The 23,902-nt window shown below is 47.2% G+C and overlaps 1 protein-coding gene across 15 annotated transcripts in view; it reads right to left on the minus strand.

The window, feature by feature from the left end:
- CSNK1G1 (casein kinase 1 gamma 1) overlaps positions 1-23,902 on the minus strand; it is a 258,375-nt gene that overhangs the window by 34,232 nt on the left and 200,241 nt on the right. For 11 of the 15 annotated variants that reach the window (XM_073363224.2, XM_073363223.2, XM_073363217.2 and 8 more), the window contains 3 exons: positions 16,496-16,580; positions 11,699-11,847; positions 1,196-1,303 (listed from right to left, as the gene is read on the minus strand). In XM_073363224.2, coding sequence (XP_073219325.1) covers positions 1,196-1,303; positions 11,699-11,847; positions 16,496-16,580 — 342 coding nt within the window. Of the gene's footprint in view, positions 1-553; positions 630-1,195; positions 1,304-11,698; positions 11,848-16,495; positions 16,581-23,902 lie in introns of all 15 variants that reach the window. The other 4 variants (XM_073363221.2, XM_073363218.2, XM_073363220.2 and 1 more) reach the window with 2 other exon arrangements.

A 23,902-nucleotide genomic window follows, 5' to 3' on the forward strand; every position in this document is an offset into this window, starting at 1 on the left:
GCCTGAAAGCTAAACCAGGAATGTCTTCCAGGCAGTGAAAAGTAAACAGGAGATACTTTGTGTATGCACACAGTGTCAAAGTCTGTTGGCAGGAGCAGGCAGTCAGAAGCTGCCACCCAGATTAACTCAGCATGAAGGGACTACAGTGTATTTATTAACTAACATTTTAAAGCAGGTTACTATGGAACCCCTGTTACACAGCAATTTGCACTAATAAGCATGCATAAAAATAAACATTCACATGCAACTATTTTAAAAATCCAGCTGCCAAAAAGCAACACTTCTCAGGAGGGAAATACATTCCTGTTTTATGGTTAACCCACAGCTTTAGAAGTATTTCTGGTCTAAATTTGTTGTTCTTCCACTCAGAGGATAGCTGCATGAACAAGAAAAGCTGAGCCTAGACAGGTTATGGCAATAAGCATTGTTAAATCCACACCAACAACAAAACAGTTAATATGGAATAGCTGAGGACACAGTCTATGGTGTAGGGACTTTAACAAAAGCAGCATGCAGATGGAGAGAAAGGCCCAGTGAGCCGAGAACCACTCACTGTGGGAGGTATGGAGTACCAACAGCTCTAACAAGGAACTATCAGTTCCAGTGATCTGCTGAACTTCTGATATGTTCTGCATTAACATAGAAAATCCAAACTCTCAACAGCCATGAAATATGAAAAAGACATTAAGGAAAAAAATGGAGAAGGTCATAGACTGACTTTTTATCCTTAAATTTGGAAACAGAGCCCAGCAACCTTCTAGAATATATATATATATAACAAGAAGAAAAATGATCCACTTGAAATTGTAGACTTTTAAATCCATACACCTAGGTCATGCACCTCCTCAATTCTATTATGATAAACAGCATTTCAGTAATTTTTCTCACTTACAGAAAATAAAATTCAGTTCAAACTATAACCTTCCTAAATTAAGAGGAAATTTACTTGCTGGAAGTGAGATAGGTGTCAACATCAATGGCCTCCAGACATCCCATAGGTGGATGGAGGGAGGAATAAAACACTGACCTACTTTTGTGAACTGGAGTGTTTTAAGCCTTCACTTTATGCATATTAAATTTTCTTAAGAAATGAACTTCACCAGAGGTTTTTACTCCTCTTTCCCTCCACACAAACAGGGGCTGGGGGAGGCATTATGGAAATACGCTAAAGCAAAGACAGTGGTAAGTAACGCACCGGATTTCGAAGAGCATGTTGCTGTGACGGTCGATCCCTATGTGCGTGGCTGTCTCTAGTTATTGCAGATGCCCCGGAATCTACATGAATGGACCCCACTGGAGTAGGCTGCAAAATAAAGCACCCATTATACATAGAAACCAATGCGTTGCCTAGGTTCCACTCCCACGCTACATGCATAGGCTCTACTACTAGGTTAGCTGAGATTCAGTGTGGAAGACCCAGGAAAATATAGGCCTAAAATAGTTTGAACAGCCAAAGAGAATCACAGCAGATGCTGTAAAATCTCTATGAGACTCAAAGGCTTGCTGGACATTTACAGACACTAACATCTAATGGTACACTGAAACACAATACTGTTATATATTGTGACAAAGCTTTGTCCTTGCCTCCGTGGGTCCCGTGTTTCCCGGCGGACTTCGCTAGCCTCAGAGGCTCACTGTGACCCTCCACGTAACCCTTCTTTCTCTAGAGACAAGGGTCACAGTCTACTGAGCTGTTTTCATCATAAGCCAGCAAGGGAGGTGAGGAGAAGTTATCCTTCCTTGCACAGACTCTGTTGTCTCCCAGTCTCAGTGATTAATCAGGGGGCAAAGGTGGGGGGGGGAGCCCGGGCCCACCCTCTACTCCGGGCTCCAGCCCAGGGACCCTAATAGTATCAGCTATGGTAGCTGACCTTTTAGAAACATGACATGTACAATTCCCTGGGCTACTTCCCCCACAGCAACCCTCCCTTCCTCAAGCTCCACTTCACCCTTACCTCAGGGCCTCCTTCCTTGTGCCTGATATGGTGTGTACTACTCAGCCTCTCCAACAGCGCAACTTCCTCCCACAGCTCCTGACATGCACACCCTCCTGACTGACTGGGAGGCTTTTAACTAGTTTCAGCCAGCCCCTAATTGGCTTCAGGTGTCCCAATCAACCTAGCATTCTCCCTGCCTTCTGGAAAGTTCTTAATTGGCCCCAGGTGTCTTAATTGACCTGGAGCAGCTTCCATTTCACTTAACCTGGTACCAGGGATTTGTTTAGCCTGGAGCTAATATATCTATCTCCCACTACTTTTCTATAGCCATCTGGCCTTGCCCTGTCACATATTGCCCCCTCTGCTCAACACCATAGATTTGGGCAACTTGGGATGCCAGGCAGTATGCTCGTGACAGACCATCAGCGTTGCCATGGTGGTCCAGCCCTGTGCCGTATGCAGAACTGGAATGGTTGGAAGGATAAGAACCACCCTTGCATTCTTTTCCTTATTCTGCTGCATCCACTGGAGGGGTGCATGGTCTGTCACAAGAGTAAATCGCTGACCTAAGAGGTAATAACGCAGTGTCTCCATAGCCCATTTGACAGCAAGGCATTCTCTCTCGACTACTGCGTATTTCTGTTCTCTTGGGAGAAGCTTTCTGCTTAGGTAGAGGATCGGGTGTTCCTCTTCTCCCACCATTTGCGACAGAACTGCTCCCAACCCCACTTCGGAAGCGTCTGTTTGTACAATAAATTCCCTGTTAAAGTCCGGGGCTATGAGTATGGGGTCATTACAGAGGGCCATCCGAAGGTCTGTAAGTGCCCCCTCTACTGAGTTGGTCCACTTTACCATGTCTGGACCTCGGGCCTTCAACAGGTCCGTTAGGGGACTTGCCCTAGTGGCGAAGTGGGGAATAAACCATCGGTAGTAGCCTACCACACTTAGGAACGCATGGACCTGCTTCTTTCGGGTCGGCTGGGGCCAGTTTTGAATTGCCTCTAGCTTATTCGTTTGGGGCTTCACTATGCCCCTTCCCACAATATATCCCAGGTACCTAGCCTCTGCTAGCCCTATGGAGCATTTAGCGGGATTAGCAGTGAGGCCAGCCCGCCTTAAGGTGCGCAGTACTGCCTCAACTTTCTCCAAGTAGGTTCCCCAGTCTGGTGTATAGATGATGACATCATCTAGGTATGCAGCTGCATAACTAGTATGGGGGCGCAGCAGCTTATCCATGAGGTGCTGGAATGTGGCTGGGGCCCCATGTAGCCCAAAAGGGAGGACAGTGTACTGGAATAGCCCATCTGGGGTGGTGAATGTTGTCTTTTCTTTAGCTTCTTTGGTCAGAGGAATCTGCCAGTACCCTTTTGTCAGATCCAGTGTAGTCAAGAATCGGGCACTACCCGGTCAGTCAACCAGTTCGTAGAAGTGTGGTATGGGGTATGCATCAAACTGGGATATTTCACTCAGTCGGCGAAAGTCATTACAGAATCTCATGGTACCGTCAGGTTTAGGCACTAGAACAATTGGACTGGACCACTGACTGTAACATTCTTCAATAACCCCTAATTCTAACATTTTCTTTACTTCGGCCTTGATTTCTTCTCTTTTGGCTGCTGGGATTCAGTAGGGTCTCAGTGTTACCTTGGGTCCGGGGATCGTGCGGATATGGTGATAGGTCTCAGTTGTCCACCCTGGTTTTGTAGAGAACACATCTCTGTTGCAATTAATCATGTCGGCTGCCTTGATCTTTTGGATCGGCGTCAAGTCGGATGATATCCTCACTTGCTCGTGTAAATTATCCTCCTGGGGAAGGGTCTCCTGCATGACTAAGCATGCCTCTCGATCGTGCCCAGGTTTCAGAAGATTTATGTGGTAAATTTGCTCCGATTTCCGGTGGCCTGGCTGCCACACCTTATAGTTCACCTCTCCCATGGCTTCGATTATTTCGTAGGGTCCCTGCCACTGGGCCAACAGTTTACTTTCTGCTGTGGGCACCAGTACCATAACCTGATCCCCTGGTTGGAACCGTCGAAGCTTTGCTTGGTGGTTATAATGGGTTAGTTGGGTCTCCTGTGCTCTCTCCAAGTGCTCCCGTACAATGGGCGTAACCTGGGCTATCCGATCTCTCACCTGCAGTACATGCTCAACTATGAAGAATTAGTAGGGGAAGCAAAAGTGGATGGGAATCTGGGAGGCAGTGACCATGAGTTGGTTGAGTTCAGGATCCTGACACAGGGAAGAAAGATAAGCAGCAGGATACGGACCCTGGACTTCAGGAAAGCAGACTTCGACTCCCTCAGGGAACGGATGGGTAGAATCCCCTGGGGGACTAACATGAAGGGGAAAGGAGTCCAGGAGAGCTGGCTGTATTTCAAGAAATCCCTGTTGAGGTTACAGGGACAAACCAGCCCGATGTGTTGAAAGAATAGTAAATATGGCAGGCGACCAGCTTGGCTTAACGGTGAAATCCTAGCGGATCTTAAACATAAAAAAGAAGCTTACAAGAAGTGGAAGGTTGGACATATGACCAGGGAAGAGTATAAAAATATTGCTCGGGCATGTAGGAATGAAATCAGGAGGGCCAAATCGCACCTGGAGCTGCAGCTAGCAAGAGATGTTAAGAGTAACAAGAAGGGTTTCTTCAGGTACGTTGGCAACAAGAAGAAAACCAAGGAAAGTGTGGGCCCCTTAATGAATGAGGGAGGCAACCAAGTGACAGAGGATGTGGAAAAAGCTAATGTACTCAATGCCTTTTTTTGCCTCTGTCTTCACTAACAAGGTCAGCTCCCAGACTGCTGCGCTGGGCATCACAACATGGGGAATAGATGGCCAGCCCTCTGTGGAAAAAGAGGTGGTTAGGGACTATATAGAAAAGCTGGACGTGCACAAGTCCATGGGGCCGGACGAGTTGCATCCGAGAGTGCTCAAGGAACTGGCGGCTGTGATTGCAGAGCCATTGGCCATTATCTTTGAAAACTCGTGGCGAACGGGGGAAGTCCCGGATGACTGGAAAAAGGCTAATGTAGTGCCAATCTTTAAAAAGGGGAAGAAGGAGGATCCTGGGAACTACAGGCCAGTCAGCCTCACTTCAGTCCCCGGAAAAATCATGGAGCAGGTCCTCAAAGAATCAATCCTGAAGCACTTACATGAGAGGAAAGTGATCAGGAACAGTCAGCATGGATTCACCAAGGGAAGGTCATGCCTGACTAATCTAATCGCCTTCTATGATGAGATTACTGGTTCTGTGGATGAAGGGAAAGCAGTGGATGTATTGTTTCTTGACTTTAGCAAAACTTTTGACACGGTCTTCCACAGTATTCTTGTCAGCAAGTTAAAGAAGTACGGGCTGGATGAATGCACTATAAGGTGGGTAGAAAGTTGGCTAGATTGTCGGGCTCAACGGGTAGTGATCAATGGCTCCATGTCTAGTTGGCAGCCAGTGTCAAGTGGAGTGCCCCAGGGGACAGTCCTGGGGCCGGTTTTGTTCAATATCTTCATAAATGATCTGGAAGATGGTGTGGATTGCACTCTCAGCAAATTTGCGGATGATACTAAACTGGGAGGAGTGGTAGATACGCTGGAGGGCAGGGATAGGATACAGAGGGACCTAGACAAATTGGAGGATTGGGCCAAAAGAAATCTGATGAGGTTCAATAAGGATAAGTGCAGGGTCCTACACTTAGGACAGAAGAACCCAATGCACAGCTACAGACTAGGGACCGAATGGCTAGGCAGCAGTTCTGCGGAAAAGGACCTAGGGGTGACAGTGGACGAGAAGCTGGATATGAGTCAGCAGTGTGCCCTTGTTGCCAAGAAGGCCAATGGCATTTTGGGATGTATAAGTAGGGGCATAGCAAGCAGATCGAGGGACGTGATCGTCCCCCTCTATTCAACATTGGTGAGGCCTCATCTGGACTACTGTGTCCAGTTTTGGGCCCCACACTACAAAAAGGATGTGGATAAATTGGAAAGAGTCCAGCGAAGGGCAACAAAAATGATTAGGGGTCTGGAACACATGACTTATGAGGAGAGGCTGAGGGAACTGGGATTGTTTAGTCTGCAGAAGAGAAGAATGAGGGGGGATTTGATAGCTGCTTTCAACTACCTGAGAGGTGGTTCCAGAGAGGATGGTTCTAGACTATTCTCAGTGGTAGAAGAGGACAGGACAAGGAGTAATGGTCTCAAGTTGCAGTGGGGGAGGTTTAAGTTGGATATTAGGAAAAACTTTTTCACTAGGAGGGTGGTGAAATACTGGCGTTGCCTAGGTAGGTGGTGGAATCTCCTTCCTTAGAAGTTTTTAAGGTCAGGTTTGACAAAGCCTTGGCTGGGATGATTTAATTGGGGATTGGTCCTGCTTTTGAGCAGGGGGTTGGACTAGATGACCTCCTGAGGTCCCTTCCAACCCTGATATTCTATGATTCTATGTTCCTTCTGGGATTTGGCTCCTCTTCCCAGGCTTCCCTGGCTATATCCAATATGCTCCGAGGGTGGCACCCATATAGTAGTTCGAATGGAGAGAAACCAGTGGAGGCTTGCGGAACCTCCCGGATGGTGAACATGAGGTAAGGCAATAGGGTATCCCAATCTTTCCCATCCCGGCTCACCACTTTCCTTATCATAGCCTTGAGGTTCCTATTGAACCTTTCCACAAGGCCATCTGTTTGCGGGTGGTATACAGATGTCCGTAGGGCTTGTACATGGAGCAATGAACAGAGATCTTTCATCAACTTGGACCTGAAAGGTGTCCCTTGATCAGTCAATATTTCCTCGAGTAGCCCAACCCGGGCAAAGATCTGTACTAGCTCCTTAGCGATTGTCTTGGAAGCTGTGTTGCGCAGGGGAACAGCTTCCGGGTACCGGGTTGCATAGTCCAGTACAACAAGCACATGGTGGTGGCCCCGAGCTGTCTTCTCTAGGGGCCCTACCAGATCCATGGCTATCCGTTCGAAAGGAACCTCTATTATTGGAAGAGGCATCAAAGGAGCCAGCAAGTGCGACCAAGGGCTATGTAACTGACACTCCAGACAAGAGGTGCAGTATCGCTGGACATCTTCATGTATTCCTGGCCAGAAGAACCTCCGCAGGATCCGTGCCTGGGTTTTCTCTACCCCTAGGTGTCCTCCAAACAGGTGACTGTGGGCGAGACTCAATATGGCTTTTTGAGGTTTTCGTGGCACCAGAAGTTGTTGTATCACTTGCTCCTGCATTTGCACCACGCGGTACAGGAGATCTTTCTTCACTATAAAGTAAGGTCCGGGACCCCGGACCTTCCCATCCACGGGTATCCCATCGATCTCGGCCACCTCCTTCCTGGCGTTATCATATCTGGGGTCCTCCACCTAGTCCCGCCCAAAAGTCTCTCTCCCGGGACTAACCTGCCCAAGCTTCCAGGGCTGGCTTCTGTTTCTTCCAACGGCTCGCCGCCATCATGGCTGGGGGCACCTTCTGGCTCACCTTTTGTGGTGGAAGTTTCTCTGTTGGCTGCTCACGTCCTTCTGCCTACTAGGGAGGTCCTCTGGCCCTGGGTCAGGATCCGGGTTCCCAAGGCCTTCGCAGCCTTCCTCCCTTTTTTTGTCTTCCGGGGGGCTGAGAACAGATCCTGAGAAATCTCAGCGAACATTGGGGGTTGACATTCCCCTGGTAACGAGTCGCTGTCCTCAGGGTCCCCACCTCCCTCCAGCCTCTCTGGGGGGAGTAAATTATCAAACCCTGGATAGTCCCTCCCAATGACTACAGGATATGGAAGTTTAGGAAGTACGCCCACGGTCACCTCAATGGGGTTTCCCTGAACCTCTATCTCCACTGGGATGGTGGGGTAATGGCTCACAGCCCCATGCACGCACGTCACTGCTACACGTTTGGCTTGTAGCAGCTGACTATTTTTTACCAGCTTACCCGATATGAGGGTGATAGCACTCCCAGAGTCCACAAGCGCTGTAGTCTCTGCTCCATTTATTCTCACTGGCCTGGTGTAATTATGCTGGGCTAATGCGACCCTGGTGAGGTGGATAAGGGAGCTTGGGACCTCCCAATCCCCCAAGTTACATTGCACAGGCTTCTCGGTGTTGGGACACTGTGCTGCTATGTGTCCCCACTCCCCACATACATAACATCTATAATTGCTTTTAATCACTCCCCTCTCCTGGGGGCTAGGGGGTTTAGTCCCATGGTTCCCCCCACTCAGGCCAATCCCTTCCTTCTAGGGTCCCCGCTGGTTTTTGCCCCCCCCCCCTTCTTCCACCTAGGACTCCCCAGGGGTTTGGCTGCCCAACCTTCCAGGGTTGGGGTCAGGTGCTTGCTTCGAAAGGGGCCTTCCTTGGGTAGTCGGGTCAGTTCCCTGGCTGTCATCAGTCTTTCTACAAGTGTGATCATCTTGTCGTACGTGGACCGATCGTTCTGGCCTACCCATCTGGCAGCAGTCCCCACACATAACCGTCGATGACCAGGATCTCCAAAATCTCCCGCCTGCACACCTTGGGCTGTAACCACTTCCGTGCGAGGTGTATGAGGTCGAATAGCTGGGACCTCGGCAGTTTGTTCTCCTGGTATTTCCACTCATGGAACCTCTGAGCCCTTACCGCTGCCGTTACCCCTGATTGTGCTAGGATGTCTGCCTTCAGATGGGTATAGTCAGTGGCATCCGTGGCAGGAAAGTCAAAGTAGGCCTTCTGGGCCTTTCCACACAAAAAAGGGGCGAGAATGCTGGCCCACTGCTCCTGGGGCCACGCCTCACGCTAAGCAGTCCTTTTGAATGAGAGGAGATATGCCTCTATGTCATCTCCTGACGTCATCTTTGGCAGACAACCAGTGGCCCTCAGGGTTCGCATCCCATCGGGCCTGGGTGGTGAGGATCTTCAGCTGGTCCACCACCCCTCTCAAGAGGGCATGATCTTGGGTCGCCTGGCTCATCAATAATTGATTGGTTTCATGCTGTAGCCGCATAAACTCCTGTTGTGCCATTGCCTGAACCCAGGTGGCCTCCTGCTGGGCTGCCGTGGCTTGTACCAGAGATCTTACCACCTCCTCCATTGTGATACAAAACAAACAAAAACCAAAAAAAAAAAAAAAATCCAAAACCCCAGTGCACTTTTTTCTTTTTTTTAAACCTCTTTCTCCCGCCAAGCTATGAATGAAATCCCACCTCTGACACCAGTTGTGACACAGCTCTGACCTTGCCACTGTGGGTCCTGTGTTTCCGGGCGGATTTTGCTAGCCTCAGAGCCTCACTGTGACCCTCCACGTAACCCTTCTTTCTCTAGAGACAAGGGTCACAGACTACTGAGCCATTTTCATCATAAGCCAGCAAGGGAGGTGAGAAGTTATCCTTCCTTGCACAGCCTCTGTTGTCTCCCAGTCTCAGTGATTAATCAGGGGGCAAAGGTGTGTGGGGGGGAGAGCCTGGGCCCAGCCTCTACTCCGGGCTCCAGCCCAGGGACCCTAATAGTATCAGCTATGGTAGCTGACCTTTTAGAAACATGACATGTACAATTCCCTGGGCTACTTCCCCCACAGCAACCCTCCCTTCCTCAAATTCCACTTCACCCTTACCTCAAGGCCTCCTTCCTTGTGCCTGATATGGTGTGTACTACTCAGCCTCTCCAACAGCGCAACTTCCTCCCACAGCTCCTGACATGCACACCCACCTGACAGACTGGGAGGCTTTTAACTAGTTTCAGCCAGCCCCTGATTGGCTTCAGGTGTCCCAATCAACCTAGCATTCTCCCTGCCTTCTGGAAAGTTCTTAATTGGCCCCAGGTGTCTTAATTGACCTGGAGCAGCTTCCACTTCACTTAACCTGATACCAGGGATTTGTTTAGCCTGGAGCTAATATATCTATCTCCCACTACTTTTCTATAGCCATCTGGCCTTGCCCCATCACAATATATTTATAAAGGTACCCAACTCCATGGTATCTGAGCACACTTTAGTGTGCTTTAAATTGAGTTAATTACAATTGCAAATAGGGATAGTTTTATGCATAGTGTTTTCCTCCTCATCTCATGTCTTCTTACTTTTAGGAACAGGATGTGTTAATTAAGGCTTCATCTGCTCAGTTCCCAACTAAATCATAATCCCAGCTTGTAACTTCATGATCTCCATAGCAACCAATGGTGAATTGTTAAAGGAATGATAGGAAACTTGTCTTAAAATGGGCTTTTTGCCCATTGCCTCTGAAATTAAACATTAGTGAAGAGAAATGAGATTTACAAGAATGACTTCCTTTTAAAAGATAATGTTACTGTGCAAAATAAGCAAACATAGGAAATGTTGTATATAATGACTGAGTATTCATGTAAAAACCACAAAAGCAGAGTGGCCTACAAACACAGTAAGTGACTGTCCTTTGCATGAGCAACCAGCAGAATGGATTCTACATAGATATGTTTTATGAGAGTTCTTCAAGAGGCATCAGTGGGCCTCTTGGCAAAGCTTTTTCCGCATACAGATGGTTCCATAATTTCTAAGCAACATGTCAGGAATGTAGTTAGCATGTTCTGTTTGGTGGTGACAGACCAGGGAACTAATCTTCTGCTGCAAGCTGATGAACAAGGGAACAATGACAGCATGCTTAGAAAAGGAGAGGGTGGAAGTTAAGGAGTTAGCAGACTCCAGAACATGAGCATTCTGCATTTACCCTTTCCCCTATGGCCCTCCCCATGATTAGAAGAGCAATCTAAAAACACACTGGTATTGGGATTTGCCCTTTTTTAGAATCCCCAGACCATTGTAAGGGAGAGGTTATTTCTCATGACAAAACCAACTTGATGAAAGTGTCCACATGCAGGAGGTTCTGCGTCTAAAATCCATGACTTCTAATCATTCTGTAACAGGCAGCAGTCTCCATCCTGTTAAGTGTTGGAACACTACAAAAAGCCGCAGTTTAATTATTGCTGAGTCCCTTGGGCAGATGTGGCTCATTATGAGTCCATCCTGCATATAACAGACTTGGGTGCTATGTTCTGAAACAGAAAGGTCCTGAGGGATGGAACCTTAGGAGCATCGAAGCTTGACCGAGAAGGGTAATACTTCATTTAAAAACAAATTTGCCAACAATCTAGTAATGATTTTTGTGATCTTTTGTATGAAGCAAGAAGAAGTGTCACTGCAGCAAAATACTCCGTAGCTAATGTTAATATGCACATGAATGTGTTAAAATTTGCCAGCTGTTCCTGTGGTATGACCTGCAACTGCCATATGGGACACTCAGGTTGGATTGCCTCATTATAGCATGCTCAGTGATGGAGAGGGAGAGCCTTATGACCTATGCAGGCATTGCACAGCAGTGTGATGGGCTTTGAAGAGAACCCCCATTGTTCTAAACCAGAAAGTGAGAGGGGGAGGAGTAAAACCAGAGGCAAATAGGGAAGGGTGTTTAAGGTTCCAACAGAGATGCAGAAGATCTCCTGTGCTAATTTCCACCAGGAGAAAGATAGACACATTCTCCTGATTGACAGGGAGAGTGAACCATTATGATTTCTGAAGAAAAGCCATCCCAGCACTCAGTTTCCCATTCCCCAACTGCAACACATCATCACTTCACTAGAATATTTGTCCTAGCTGCTTGGGGAGTCATTACCATTTTACAAAGCCTTATCAGTGCAAAGCTGGTGAACAGACCATCCTACCTAGAGGCTGCAATTGGTTTTCGAGGCTATGAAAGGAAATTCTTATGTGCCCACACAGCTGGAAAAGCAACCATGAGGGACTAGGAGACTTATTTCTGGAAGGAGGGTGCTTGTTTTGCAAACAAAACTTACCAGTGGCCTGCCAACCCAGTCGTAGGCATAATCAAAGGTGTAGCCTTTTTTTTCAAATAGCTCTGTAAAGATAGTTCGTAAGTAATCGTAGTCTGGTCTCTCAAAGAAGTCTAATCGCCTGACATAACGAAGATATGTGGCCATCTCCTCTGTTGGAAAAAGGCAAGGACAAAAGGAAAAAAAAAAAGGAGTATCAATATCTCTGCCCAGACTAAAAGACCTAGAGCAGCACACACAGTAAAGTCACCTGCTGTTCACGCCATGTCTCTGTATAGATCACAATCCCCTCCAGCATGAGAGGAATACAACTGGTGGGATCTAGTCTTTGCAATACCCTGAGAAGCCAGCTGGAGGCTATTGGGCAAACTTGGCCTTCCAGTCTTTAGCGGTGATGAAAGTGATCTTGTAAGAGGAGATGCATCTTTAAAAGCAGCGCTGATACTTACGGGGAGTTTGAATAGAAGTGGGTAAAGTATACCGTGGCAGAGCTCCGACCTTGTCTCAGTGGGTCCCACACTTCCTGGCAGATTACGCTAGTCTCAGAGGCTCACCATAACCCTCTATGTAGCCCTTCTCCCTCTAGAGGCAAGGGTCACAGCCTACTGAGCCATTTTCATCATAAGCCAGCAAGGAAGTTGGTGAGAGAACTCCCACAGTCTCTGTTGTCCCTACAGGCTTATTCCAGAACAGTTAAGCCTCCTGTCCTGACAGGGGCCTGTCTTCCCCTCCCAGGAGGTGTTTCTGTAGTGGCGAGCTGAGGGGGAACCTGGGCCCACCCTCTACTCCAGGTTCCGGCCCAGGGACCCTAATGGCAGCAGCTGTTGGCAGCCGACCTTTCACTGCCAGAGTTGCTACATTTCCCTGGGCCACTTCCCCACAGCTCTCCCACTTCTCTCTCTCTCAACACCTTCTTCACCCTTACCTTAGGGCTCCCTTTCCAGTGGCTTGAGGGTGTCTTCATTACCCAGCCACACTTCCTCTCCCCTGGCTCGCCTCTGCCTGACTTGGAGTGAGCCCTTTTATAGTATTAGAGTGGCCTTAATTAGAGTCAGGTGTTCACATTAGCTTAACAGCCTCACCTGACTCTTTGCAGGTTAATTGGAATCAGGTGTTCTCATTAGCCTAACGGCTTCAACTGACTCTTTTGCAGGCTAACTGGAGACCTGTGTCCACCCTAGCCTGGAGCAGCCCCTGCTCTGGTCAGTCAGGGAAGGGAAAACTGCTTACCCAGGGGCCAGTATATCTGCCTTCTACTACTCTGCTGTACCCAACTGGCCTGAGTCTATCACAATACATATTTAAAAATATGCACAAAAGCATCCCCTGCTGGAACAGGCAGGTGAAGTCTCCTCCACACAATACATAAAAGCAGTGCTAGTTTGACAGTATCAAAGGCTATGGAAGCAAGAAAAACACACCATTTTTCTGGAAATCTTCCTGCTCGTGCCCCAATCCTGAAGCTTGGGCAGCGTGTCACCTCCCCCGACTTTACGTGCCACATCACAGTCAGCACGCTTCTGACTTACAGAGCTCCCTAGAATCACTTGCCAGCACCGCTTCGTTGCCTGGAGACATATGGTAGCTGTTGAATGACAGACCAGTCTTATCCCCCTTCCTCTGTAGGCCAGGCAAAGGAAGAGACTGGGAGTGGGGTGGGGGCGGGGGGCATGAGATCTTCAGATGGTGTAAATGGTCACAACTCCACTGACTTCAGTTTGAGCTAGGACAGCTGACACAAATTAAGGATCCGACACTGTGAATCAAACACAAGTCTCTTGCTAGGCAGTACACACTGCCCTCCTGAGCCAGCCCATCTGCCACCATGTTTGATTGCTGTTCATTCCCACATCAGCATCTTCAGGAAAGCCTTTCTCCAAAACCTAGCAATATTTTCCTTTTATTTTGATTCTTTTAATGTTTGAATGAGCTGAGTTTTTTTAATTTTAGAATCATTTGATCCTTTTCACAGCATCATGTGATGAAACAACTGCCTTGACTACCTTGTCCAGTGCTTACCTGCTTTCCTTTATTAAAAAAAGCTTTAATAAATAATTAATACTTTACATGCAATTCAATTTTATGACACTATTTAAAGGTCAAGTTTTCTGCCTGCTCCAGACACCTGCTGCCCTCCCCTGTGTAGATTTTTAATTCAAGTATGTAAGTTCTATTTTGCATATTTATTAATGTAACAATTATTTAATAAAATGTGTGTTTTTGTGATAAATGCAATTTTAAGTCTCAACAGCACAAACACAGTATTTGTTGTGGTGGCATACAGTGACTTCAAGTAGCTGCAGGTAAGGCATGAGAGCATCCCAGGACAGTCACAATATTGCTCTTGTAGAGATGTTTGCACTATAAGGCTATGTACAGTATGTGCATGAAGTTACTTAGGTGGCGATTTAGTCTCTATTTATATTAGCTGAATTGCAGTAGCACGCTGGGGCCCGGTCTGTGACTGGGGCTCCTTTGTGTTAGGTGTTGTACAAATACATAACAAAAAAACTGTCCCTGCCCAGAACTACATGGCTATGAATGATATGATATGATATCAGAAGAGCTGGGAAGCACTAAAGCAAAGGCATCAGGAATCCAAATGTCAACATATCCTCCATGAAATCCATCCAATGTACCGTATATACTCGTTCATAAACTGAATATTTTTGGTAAAAAAGTGACACATCAAAGAGCGGGGGGTCGGCTTATAAATGGGTCTACACCAAAATTTGATGATTTTAAACTCTATCAAATCATTGAATATCTAACACACTGTCGGTTTGTTTACCTGGAGCGTCTGCAGGCATGGAGCCCTTCAGTTCCCCGTGGCCGCGGTTCGCTGTTCTCAGCCAATGGGAGCTGCGAGAAGTGCCACTTCCCGCAGCTCCCATTGGCTGGGATGGCGAACCGCGGCCACAGGGAACTGAGGGGCTCCGTGCCTGTGAACGCTCCAGGTAAACAAAAAGTCCCGACCCACCAGCGGCTTACCCTGATGGGCCGGGAGCCAAAGTTTGCCAACCCCTGAAATATAGGGTCAGCTTATGAAAGGGTCATACAGGTTTTTTGTTTTTTGTTTTTTTTTTTACTATTTTTACCTATTGATCCTGGGGGGTCGGCTTATAAATGAACAGGCTAATGAACGAGTATATACGGTATATTGTATGCAGAAAAATGCAATTGTTATATTATGGATAAGTTGTTCATACAACAGTCATAATGAGTAACATTAACTTGTTCCCCTTACACATACAGTGTTCTGATTACTTGCCCAGTTAACTGTTGACCTAAAGCTTTTTAGCACTTTATATGTGCTGAGGAGTTAGTTACTGTGGGATTCATAACTTTTGAATTTACTGCCCTGTTCCAATTCACACTGTTAAACTGTGCCCTTCTCAGGGCAGGGGCTGTCTGTTATGTCTGCACAGTGCAGAGCTCAACAAGGCTTGGTCCTCTAGGTGCCGCCATAATACTACTGCTAACGTTGCATCAGCATGGTTTTTGCATTTAGTCACTTTACAGACAGAAAAACTGAACTGCCCCACTTAGCAATATTAACTTTGAAATGGTGCAGATTGGCTTTGTAGTTAGGGGGACCAGACAGCAAGTGTGAAAAATCAGGACAGGAGGTGCGGGTAATAGGAGTCTATATAAGAAAGAGACCCAAAAATCGGGACTGTCCCTATAAAATCGGGACACCTGGTCACCCTATTTGTAGTTCACACTCACTGAGGTGAAAGGACAGGGGTGGGATGGGAGGGGGTTAGGGTTAGGGTCCCTCTCTTGTTGTTGCTATCAGGCCATATATGCTCTGCTCTGCAGCCTGGAAGACAGCAAAGGTTCCAAACCAGCAACGAGAAGCAGCAGCTCCACTTTGTCCCACAGGAGCTCTGGGGCTTTTGGAGTGAGGATGGAAGAGGGCAGAACAAGGGAGCAGCCACTCGCAAAGGCATATCTGATCTTGGGACCCAGTGGATTTCTGACCAAAATCCTGCTGGGAAGTTAGTGCTACTTAAAACAACAATAATTACCTACTGTGCCTGCTACTCCTCTTTGGGGGAGCTGGGTGGGAAGTGGCAGGGCAGGGATGGAGTGGGGGTGGGAAGAGGCAGGGCAGGGGTGGAGGCTTGGGGAAGGGGGTTTGTGATGGCGGAGGGAGGGGTGGGTTGAGCACCCCTATGGCCCGGAGGAAGCCGGCACTGGTGGCCTGGTCAGTATCCAGCTGAGGGAACTTGCTCAAGGTTGACACCCAGGATCTGCTAAATTGGCCACCCAGTTCTTTCACTGCTTCAAAAATATCAGAGCTCTGCGGAGAATAAACTCCATATACCCGAGGCAGTCACTTCAGAGAAGCAATTAACAAACATGACACAGTCTTTTTTGGAAGATGGCCAAGTGGGGGCTGCTGTTTCCATTCCTCTTCACAGAACAAGGAGCAACCGTGGGCAATTGAGCATTCTCCAACCACCTCAATACAAAGGACCGTGTTGGCAATTAACTGCAAGTAAGGACTGAAGGACTGGAGAAGAGTGAGGGAATAGAGACTACTACTGATTGACAGTGGTAGTAGCTCCAGGTGTTTGCCATTGACAGGAGCAATGTAACAAACATCATTCAAATATGTTTTGACAGAACAAAATATGTTGGTCCTGCTTTGAGCAGGGGGTTGAACTAGATGACCTCCTGAGGTCTCTCCCAATCCTAATCTTCTATGATACAATAGGATGGGTTATGTCCAGTTCATAATTGACACCTTACACAGAGAGTACAACCGGTATAACAATTCCAACTGGGCCTTACCTGGAAAGTTCTCACAGAGAACTTCAACTGGAGTGTTTCTCTTCGTGTCCCCAATCTTCTGATATCTCTCTTTTAAGGTGTCAGCCTGTAAGGTACAAAGAGGAAGCGTAAGTTTAGAGACAGAGAATCCAACAGCAGGTAACTGACCTCGCTATGAGGGTGAAAACAAAAGGTATTTTATACAGTATATTGCACATATCAGGATAGAAGAACTTTTTGTCCAAACTGCACCTTATGAAACACAAATATAAAGTAGCTACCGTACAATTCACTTGCTAAGAGCAAAGACCACCTAGAGAGTTTCTGAAGGTATTGCTAAGATATGAAAGGGAGAACATGTTTAAGCTTACAGATATTAGCTGAACATCACGCTTTCATGAGAATGAGTTTTTAATATTTTAAAAATCAACTATTAGACAAGGCATTTTGGGCTCTCACCTTAGAGCGTGTAACACCATGTCTAGCTGCTCAGCAAGTAACAACTACTCAGTTAGCCTGGTGTGGCAAGGCACCTCCACTGTCTTGCTGGACTTAGCATAGAATCATAGACTTTAAGGTCAGAAGGGACCATTATGATCGTCTAGTCTGACCTCCTGCACAACGTAGGCCACAGAATCTCACCCACCCACTCCTGTAACCTATGTCTGACCTACTGAAGTCCTCAAATTGTGGTTTAAAGACTTCAAGATGCAGAGAATCCTCCAGCAAGTGATCCGTGCCCCACGCTGCAGAGAAAGGCAAAAACCCCCCAAAGCCTCTGCCAATCTGCCCTGGGGAAAATTCCTTCCTGACCCCAAATATGGCAATCAGCTAAACCCTGAGCATGTGGGCACGACTCACCAGCCAGACACCCAGGAAAGAATTCTCTGTAGTAACTCAGATCCCGCTCTGGCAGTGGTGGGGTCTGGGGTAAATCAGCCCCACTCTGGACAGTATTTGCCTTCCCCCTCTGTATTTTCTTATTAGCATGTTCAAGATAGGCCTCAGGGCATGCCCAAGGAATGCTTCTCCACCAAACAAAAATAAATCAATTTATAAACAGAAAACAAAGGGGGAATCCCTTTCCCTGCCCCCTCACTGGGGAGGGGTTTTCCCCTTGTTGGCCCCAGGGCGCCAACTCTTCCCCTAAACAGGTATTCAGCTTTGGTCATTCAGGTGTCCCTATTTGACCTAAGTTAACCCCTTATCAGCTTACAGGAAAAAGGGCAGGAGCAACATTTCAGATTTTGGTGAGGGAGGGGCAACTTTAACCGTGATTCCAGGGGCTACTTAGGGACCTGAAAACTCTAGTTTTTTGGCAGATAACTTAGCAATTAGCAGACAGGAACACTGTATCTAGTTCCTATATAAAAGAAAGAAAATTAAATAAATATTAGACCGGGGTGGGCAAACTTTTTGGCCTGAGGGCCACATCTGGGTAGGGAAATTGTATGCAGGGCCATGAATGTAGGGCTGGGGCAGGGGGTGCAGTGTGCAGGAAAGGGCTCAGGGCAAGGGGTTGGGGCGCAGAAGGGGTGCGGCAGGGGGCTCAAGGCAGGGGGTTGGGGCCCTGTATCCTATCTTCCAACAATGGCCAATGCCAGGTGCTTCAGAGGGAATGAACAGAACAGGGCAATCATCAAGTGATTCATCCCGTTGCCCACTCCCAGCTTCCTGCAAACAGAGGGTAGGGACATGCAGAACATGGTGTTGCATCCCTGCCCATCCTGGCTAATAGCCATTGATGGACCTATCCTCCATGAACGTATCTAGTTCTTATTGGAACCCTGTTATAATTTTGGCCTTTGCAACATCCCCTGGCAAAGAGTTCCACAGAAATGCTGTGAAGAAATACTTTGTTTTGTTTAGTATCAGAGGGGTAGCCATGTTTGCCGCTTTTACAGATCCAGACTAAAAGTCCTGTGGCACCTTTTAGACTAACAGACGTATTGGACCATAAGCTTGCATCCAATGAAGTGAGTATTCACCCACGAAAGCTTATGCTCCAATACGTTTGTTAGTCTATAAGGTGCCACAGGACTCTGCCGTTTCTTTTGTTTGTTTTAAATCTGCTCCCTATTAATTTCATTGCGTGACCCTTCGTCTTGTGTTATGCGAAGTAGTAAATAATATTTCCTTATTCAATTTTTCCACACCATTCATGATTTTATAGACCTCTATCTTATTCCCCCTTAGTCATCTCTTTTCCAAGCTGAAAAGTTCTAGTCTTTTTAATCTTTCCTCAGACAGAAGTTGTTCCATACCCCAATAATTTCTGTTGCCCTTTTCTGTACCTTTTCCAATTCCAATATATCTTTTTTGAGATGGGTGTCCAAATCTGCACACAGTATTCAAGATGTGGGCATATCATGGATTTATACAGAGGCAATGAGATACTTTCTGTCTTATTATCTATCCCTTTCCTATGATTCCCAATATTGTTAGCTTTTTTAATTGCCACTGCACACTGAGCAGATGTTTTCAGAGAACTATCCACAATGACTTCAAGAACTCTTTCTTGACAGGTAACAGCTAATTTAGACCCCATCATTTTGATCGTATAGTTGGGATTACAGTTTGCCATGTGCATTACTTTGCATTTATCAACACTGAATTTCATCTGCCATTTTGTTGCCCAGTCACCCAGCTTTGTGCAAGCCCTTTGTAACTCTTTGCAGTCAGCTGTGGACTTAACTATCTTGAATAATTTTATATCATCTGCAAATTTTGCCACCTCAATGTTTATCCCTATTTACCCCTCTCTATTCTGAAAACTGACTATCTATTCTAACAGATTGATAGAGCCAGAAGAGTTCCCAGAAGTTACCTACTACAGGACAGGCCTAACAAAGAAAATAACAGAACGCCACTAGCCGTCACCTTCAGCCCCCAACTAAAACCCCTCCAACGCATTATTAAGGATCTACAACCTATCCTAAAGGATGACCCAACACTCTCACAAATCTTGGGAGACAGGCCAGTCCTTGCCTACAGACAGCCCCGCAACCTGAAGCAAATACTCACCAACAACCACATACCACACAACAGAACCACTAACCCAGGAACTTATCCTTGCAACAAAGCCTGTTGCCAATTGTGCCCACATATCTATTCAGGGGACACCATCACAGGGCCTAATAACATCAGCCACACTATCAGAGGCTCGTTCACCTGCACATCCACCAATGTGATATATGCCATCATGTGCCAGCAATGCCCCTCTGCCATGTACATTGGTCAAACTGGACAGTCTCTACGTAAAAGAATAAATGGACACAAATCAGATGTCAAGAATTATAACATTCATAAACCAGTCGGAGAACACTTCAATCTCTCTGGTCACGCAATCACAGACATGAAGGTCGCTATCTTAAAACAAAAAAACTTCAAATCCAGACTCCAGCGAGAAACTGCTGAATTGGAATTCATTTGCAAATTGGATACTATTAATTTAGGCTTAAATAGAGACTGGGAGTGGCTAAGTCATTATGCAAGGTAGCCTGTTTCCTCTTGTTTTTCCCTACCCCTCTCCCCCAGATGTTCTGGTTTAACTTGGATTTAAACTTGAAGAGTGGTCAGTTTGGATGAGCTATTACCAGCAGGAGAGTGAGTTTGTGTGTGTATGGGGGTGGGGGGGATGTGGGAAAACCTGGATTTGTGCAGGAAATAGCCCAACTTGATTGTCATGCACATTGTGTAAAGAGTTGTCACTTTGGATGGGCTATCACCAGCAGGAGAGTGAATTTGTGTGGGGGGTGGAGGGTGAGAAAACCTGGATTTGTGCTGGAAATGGCCCACCTGATGATCACTTTAGATAAGCTATTACCAGCAGGACAGTGGGGTGGGAGGAGGTATTGGTTCATATTCTCTGTGTATATATAAAGTCTGCTGCAGTTTCCACGATATGCATCTGAGGAAGTGAGCTGTAGCTCACGAAAGCTTATGCTCTAATATATTGGTTAGTCTCTAAGTTGCCACAAGTACTCCTTTTCTTATTCCTACCCTTTGTTTCCTATCTTTTAACTGGAGTGCCTGGCAATGCTTTCAGGATCATCTAACAATCCTCAATTTAATTTAATGACAAGCCTTTTGTTATCTTAATCACCCTGCCTCTGGTTATAAACAGGTTTCAGAGTAGCAGCTGTGTTAGCCTGTATCTGCAAAAAAACCAGGAGTACTTGTGGCACCGAAGAGACTACAACTTATGCTCCAATAAATTTGTTAGTCTCTAAGGTGTCACAAGTACTCCTGGTTTTTTTGTGGTTATAAACAAACTCCCTACCCGAAGAGCACAAGCTGTGTTGCAGTTAAGAGCTTCCTCTGGGGCTAGGGCATGCACTGTGAGCAGACCTCTGGTATGAAACTCGGGGTGGGAGGGAGAAGAGGAGGTAAGAGGAGCCCGCCCATCCCCCCTCAAATGGCACCCTTGAAAAAGGGCCTTTATCATTCTAGGGCAGGAGTTCTCAAACTTCATTGCATCGTGACCCCGTTCAACAAAAATTACGACATGACCCCAGGAGGCGGGACTGAATCATAGAATATCAGGGTTGGAAGGGACCTCAGGAGGTCATCTAGTTCAACCCCCTGCTCAAAGCAGGACCAATCCCCGATTAAATCATCCCAGCCAGGGCTTTGTCAAGCCTGACCTTAAAAACTTCTAAGGAAGGAGATTCTACCACCTCCCTAGGTAACGCATTCCAGTGTTTCACCACCCTCTTAGTGAAAAAGTTTTTCCTAATATCCAACCTAAACCTCCCGCACTGCAACTTGAGACCATTACTCCTCGTTCTGTCCTCTTCTACCACTGAGAATAGTCTAGAATCATCCTCTCTGGAACCACCTCTCAGGTAGTTGAAAGCAGCTATCAAATCCCCCCTCATTCTTCTCTTCTGCAGACTAAACAATCCCAGTTCCCTCAGCCTCTCCTCATAACTCATGTGTTCCAGTCCCCTAATCATTTTTGTTGCCCTTCGCTGGACTCTCTCCAATTTATCCACATCCTTCTTGTAGTGTGGGGCCCAAAACTGGACACAGTACTCCAGATGAGGCCTCACCAATGTCGAATAGAGGGGGACGATCACGTCCCTCGATCTGCTCGCTATGCCCCTACTTATAAATCCCAAAATGCCATTGGCCTTCTTGGCAACAAGGGCACACTGCTGACTCATATCCAGCTTCTCGTCCACTGTCACCCCTAGGTCCTTTTCCGCAGAACTGCTGTCTAGCCATTCGGTCCCTAGACTGTAGCTGTGCATTGGGTTCTTCTGTCCTAAGTGCAGGTCCCTGCACTTATCCTTATTGAACCTCATCAGATTTCTTTTGGCCCAATCCTCCAATTTGTCTAGGTCCCTCTGTATCCTATCCCTGCCCTCCAGCGTATCTACCACTCCTCCCAGTTTAGTATCATCCGCAAATTTGCTGAGAGTGCAATCCACACCATCCTCCAGATCATTTATGAAGATATTGAACAAAACCGGCCCCAGGACCGACCCCTGGGGCACTCCACTTGACACCGGCTGCCAACTAGACATGGAGCCATTGATCACTACACCCGTTGAGCCCGACAATCTAGCCAACTTTCTACCCACCTTATAGTGCATTCATCCAGCCCGTACTTCTTTAACTTGCTGACAAGAATACTGTGGGAGACCGTGTCAAAAGCTTTGCTAAAGTCAAGAAACAAGACATCCACTGCTTTCCCTTCATCCACAGAACCAGTAATCTCATCATAGAAGGCGATTAGATTAGTCAGGCATGACCTTCCCTTGGTGAATCCATGCTGACTGTTCCTGATCACTTTCTTCTCATCTAAGTGCTTCAGGACTGATTCTTTGAGGACCTGCTCCATGATTTTTCCGGGGACTGAGGTGAGGCTGACTGACCTGTAGTTCCCAGGATCTTCCTTCTTCCCTTTTTTAAAGATTGGCACTACATTAGCCTTTTTCCAGTCATCCGGGACTTTCCCTGTTCGCCACGAGTTCTCAAAGATAATGGCCAATGGCTCTGCAATCACAGCCGCCAATTCCTTTAGCACTCTCGGATGCAACTCGTCCGGCCCCATGGACTTGTGCACGTCCAGCTTTTCTAAATAGTCCCTAACCACCTCTTTCTCCACAGAGGGCTGGCCATCTATTCCTGAAGCCTGAGCCCATTCAAGCCCTGCCCCTCTCTTCAGCCCTGAGCTCTAGCAAGTCAATTGCCAGTCCTGAAGACTCCATTAAAATGGGGTCATGACCCACTTTGGGGTCCCAACCCATAGTCTGAGAACCTCTGTTCTAGGGCTAATGTATCTACCTTCCACCAGCCTGCTTAGCCTTTCGCTCCGTGCGCCTATGCCCTCTCCCATGCGCTTGTGCCCCTCCCCATTTTAGTTTGACCCCCTTCACTGCACCCCCCAATGCTGTTGTATTCCCCCTCCCCTAGTGCAGCTAGAGGAGCCGGAATCCCACCCCCTGTCGGTGACTGACCCCTAGCCCTTGATTGCCCCCCATCCAGCCCACCCCTTTTGGAGCCCTCCTCCTCTGCCCGCAGCCTAGCGGGGAGGAGTGGTCTACCCGCTTCCCCTTTCCCCTCCTCTTTCTGGTGTCTCCCCCTCCCTCCCTGCTCATTATGGCGGGGGACAAGGCGGGTGGGGCTCCTCCAGAAGACCCTGCCGCCCCCCCCCCCCCCCAGCCTCTACCTCCACTGCTGCAGCTGAACCACCTGCTACTGCCCCCGCTGGGGCACCGGCAGCGGCGAACACCGGGATGACCTCCGCTGCTGCCAGGTCCCTCGCCCCTTCCGACTCTGGGGAAGCCCCCCAGCCGCCAGGAAGGGCCAGGGTGAAAAGAAGGGTAAGGGCCCCGCTAAAAAGACCACTCTCTTCCAGCTCCCCAGCCTGACTTTGACACATTTGTTAGCATCAGATTTTCACTTCTGCCAAAACCTGGCTACATTTGATTTATTATGTGATTAACTGTCCCTTACTACACATTTGTCTACTGTCTAGACTACATTAACTATATAGCTGGTTACCAGGAAAGAATATGAAGTAACACACTCAGTTATGGTTTTCTGAGCGTGTCCATCCTGAAGCAGTGAACTCCATTTCAATCCTACCCCAAGAACAAAGCTGCTCAGTCTGCATTTCAGTACCTCGTTCCAGAGAGTCCAGTTTCCAGTTTCTCAAAAGTTATTTAAAATACTCCTTTTATGAATGAAACATGTTAGAAGTATCAGTTTAAGCACTAGAAAGGATTCTCCTCAAGGTTTTAGTTTGGAAGCGGGAGAACAAAGCTCTATGGCGGGAGAGTCTGGAAGCGTGAAAATACAATAATCTGTCCGGCATTATTTTAGATCAAATCAAAGAATGTGTGTTTGGCCTACAGGTAAGGGAATGTATGAGGCAGACCACACAGGGTGGAGACACACTCCTCCCCACTTCCTTGG

This window comes from Lepidochelys kempii, chromosome 10 (genome assembly GCF_965140285.1).
Source record: "Lepidochelys kempii isolate rLepKem1 chromosome 10, rLepKem1.hap1, whole genome shotgun sequence".
In the NCBI taxonomy this organism is placed as follows: domain Eukaryota; kingdom Metazoa; phylum Chordata; order Testudines; family Cheloniidae; genus Lepidochelys; species Lepidochelys kempii.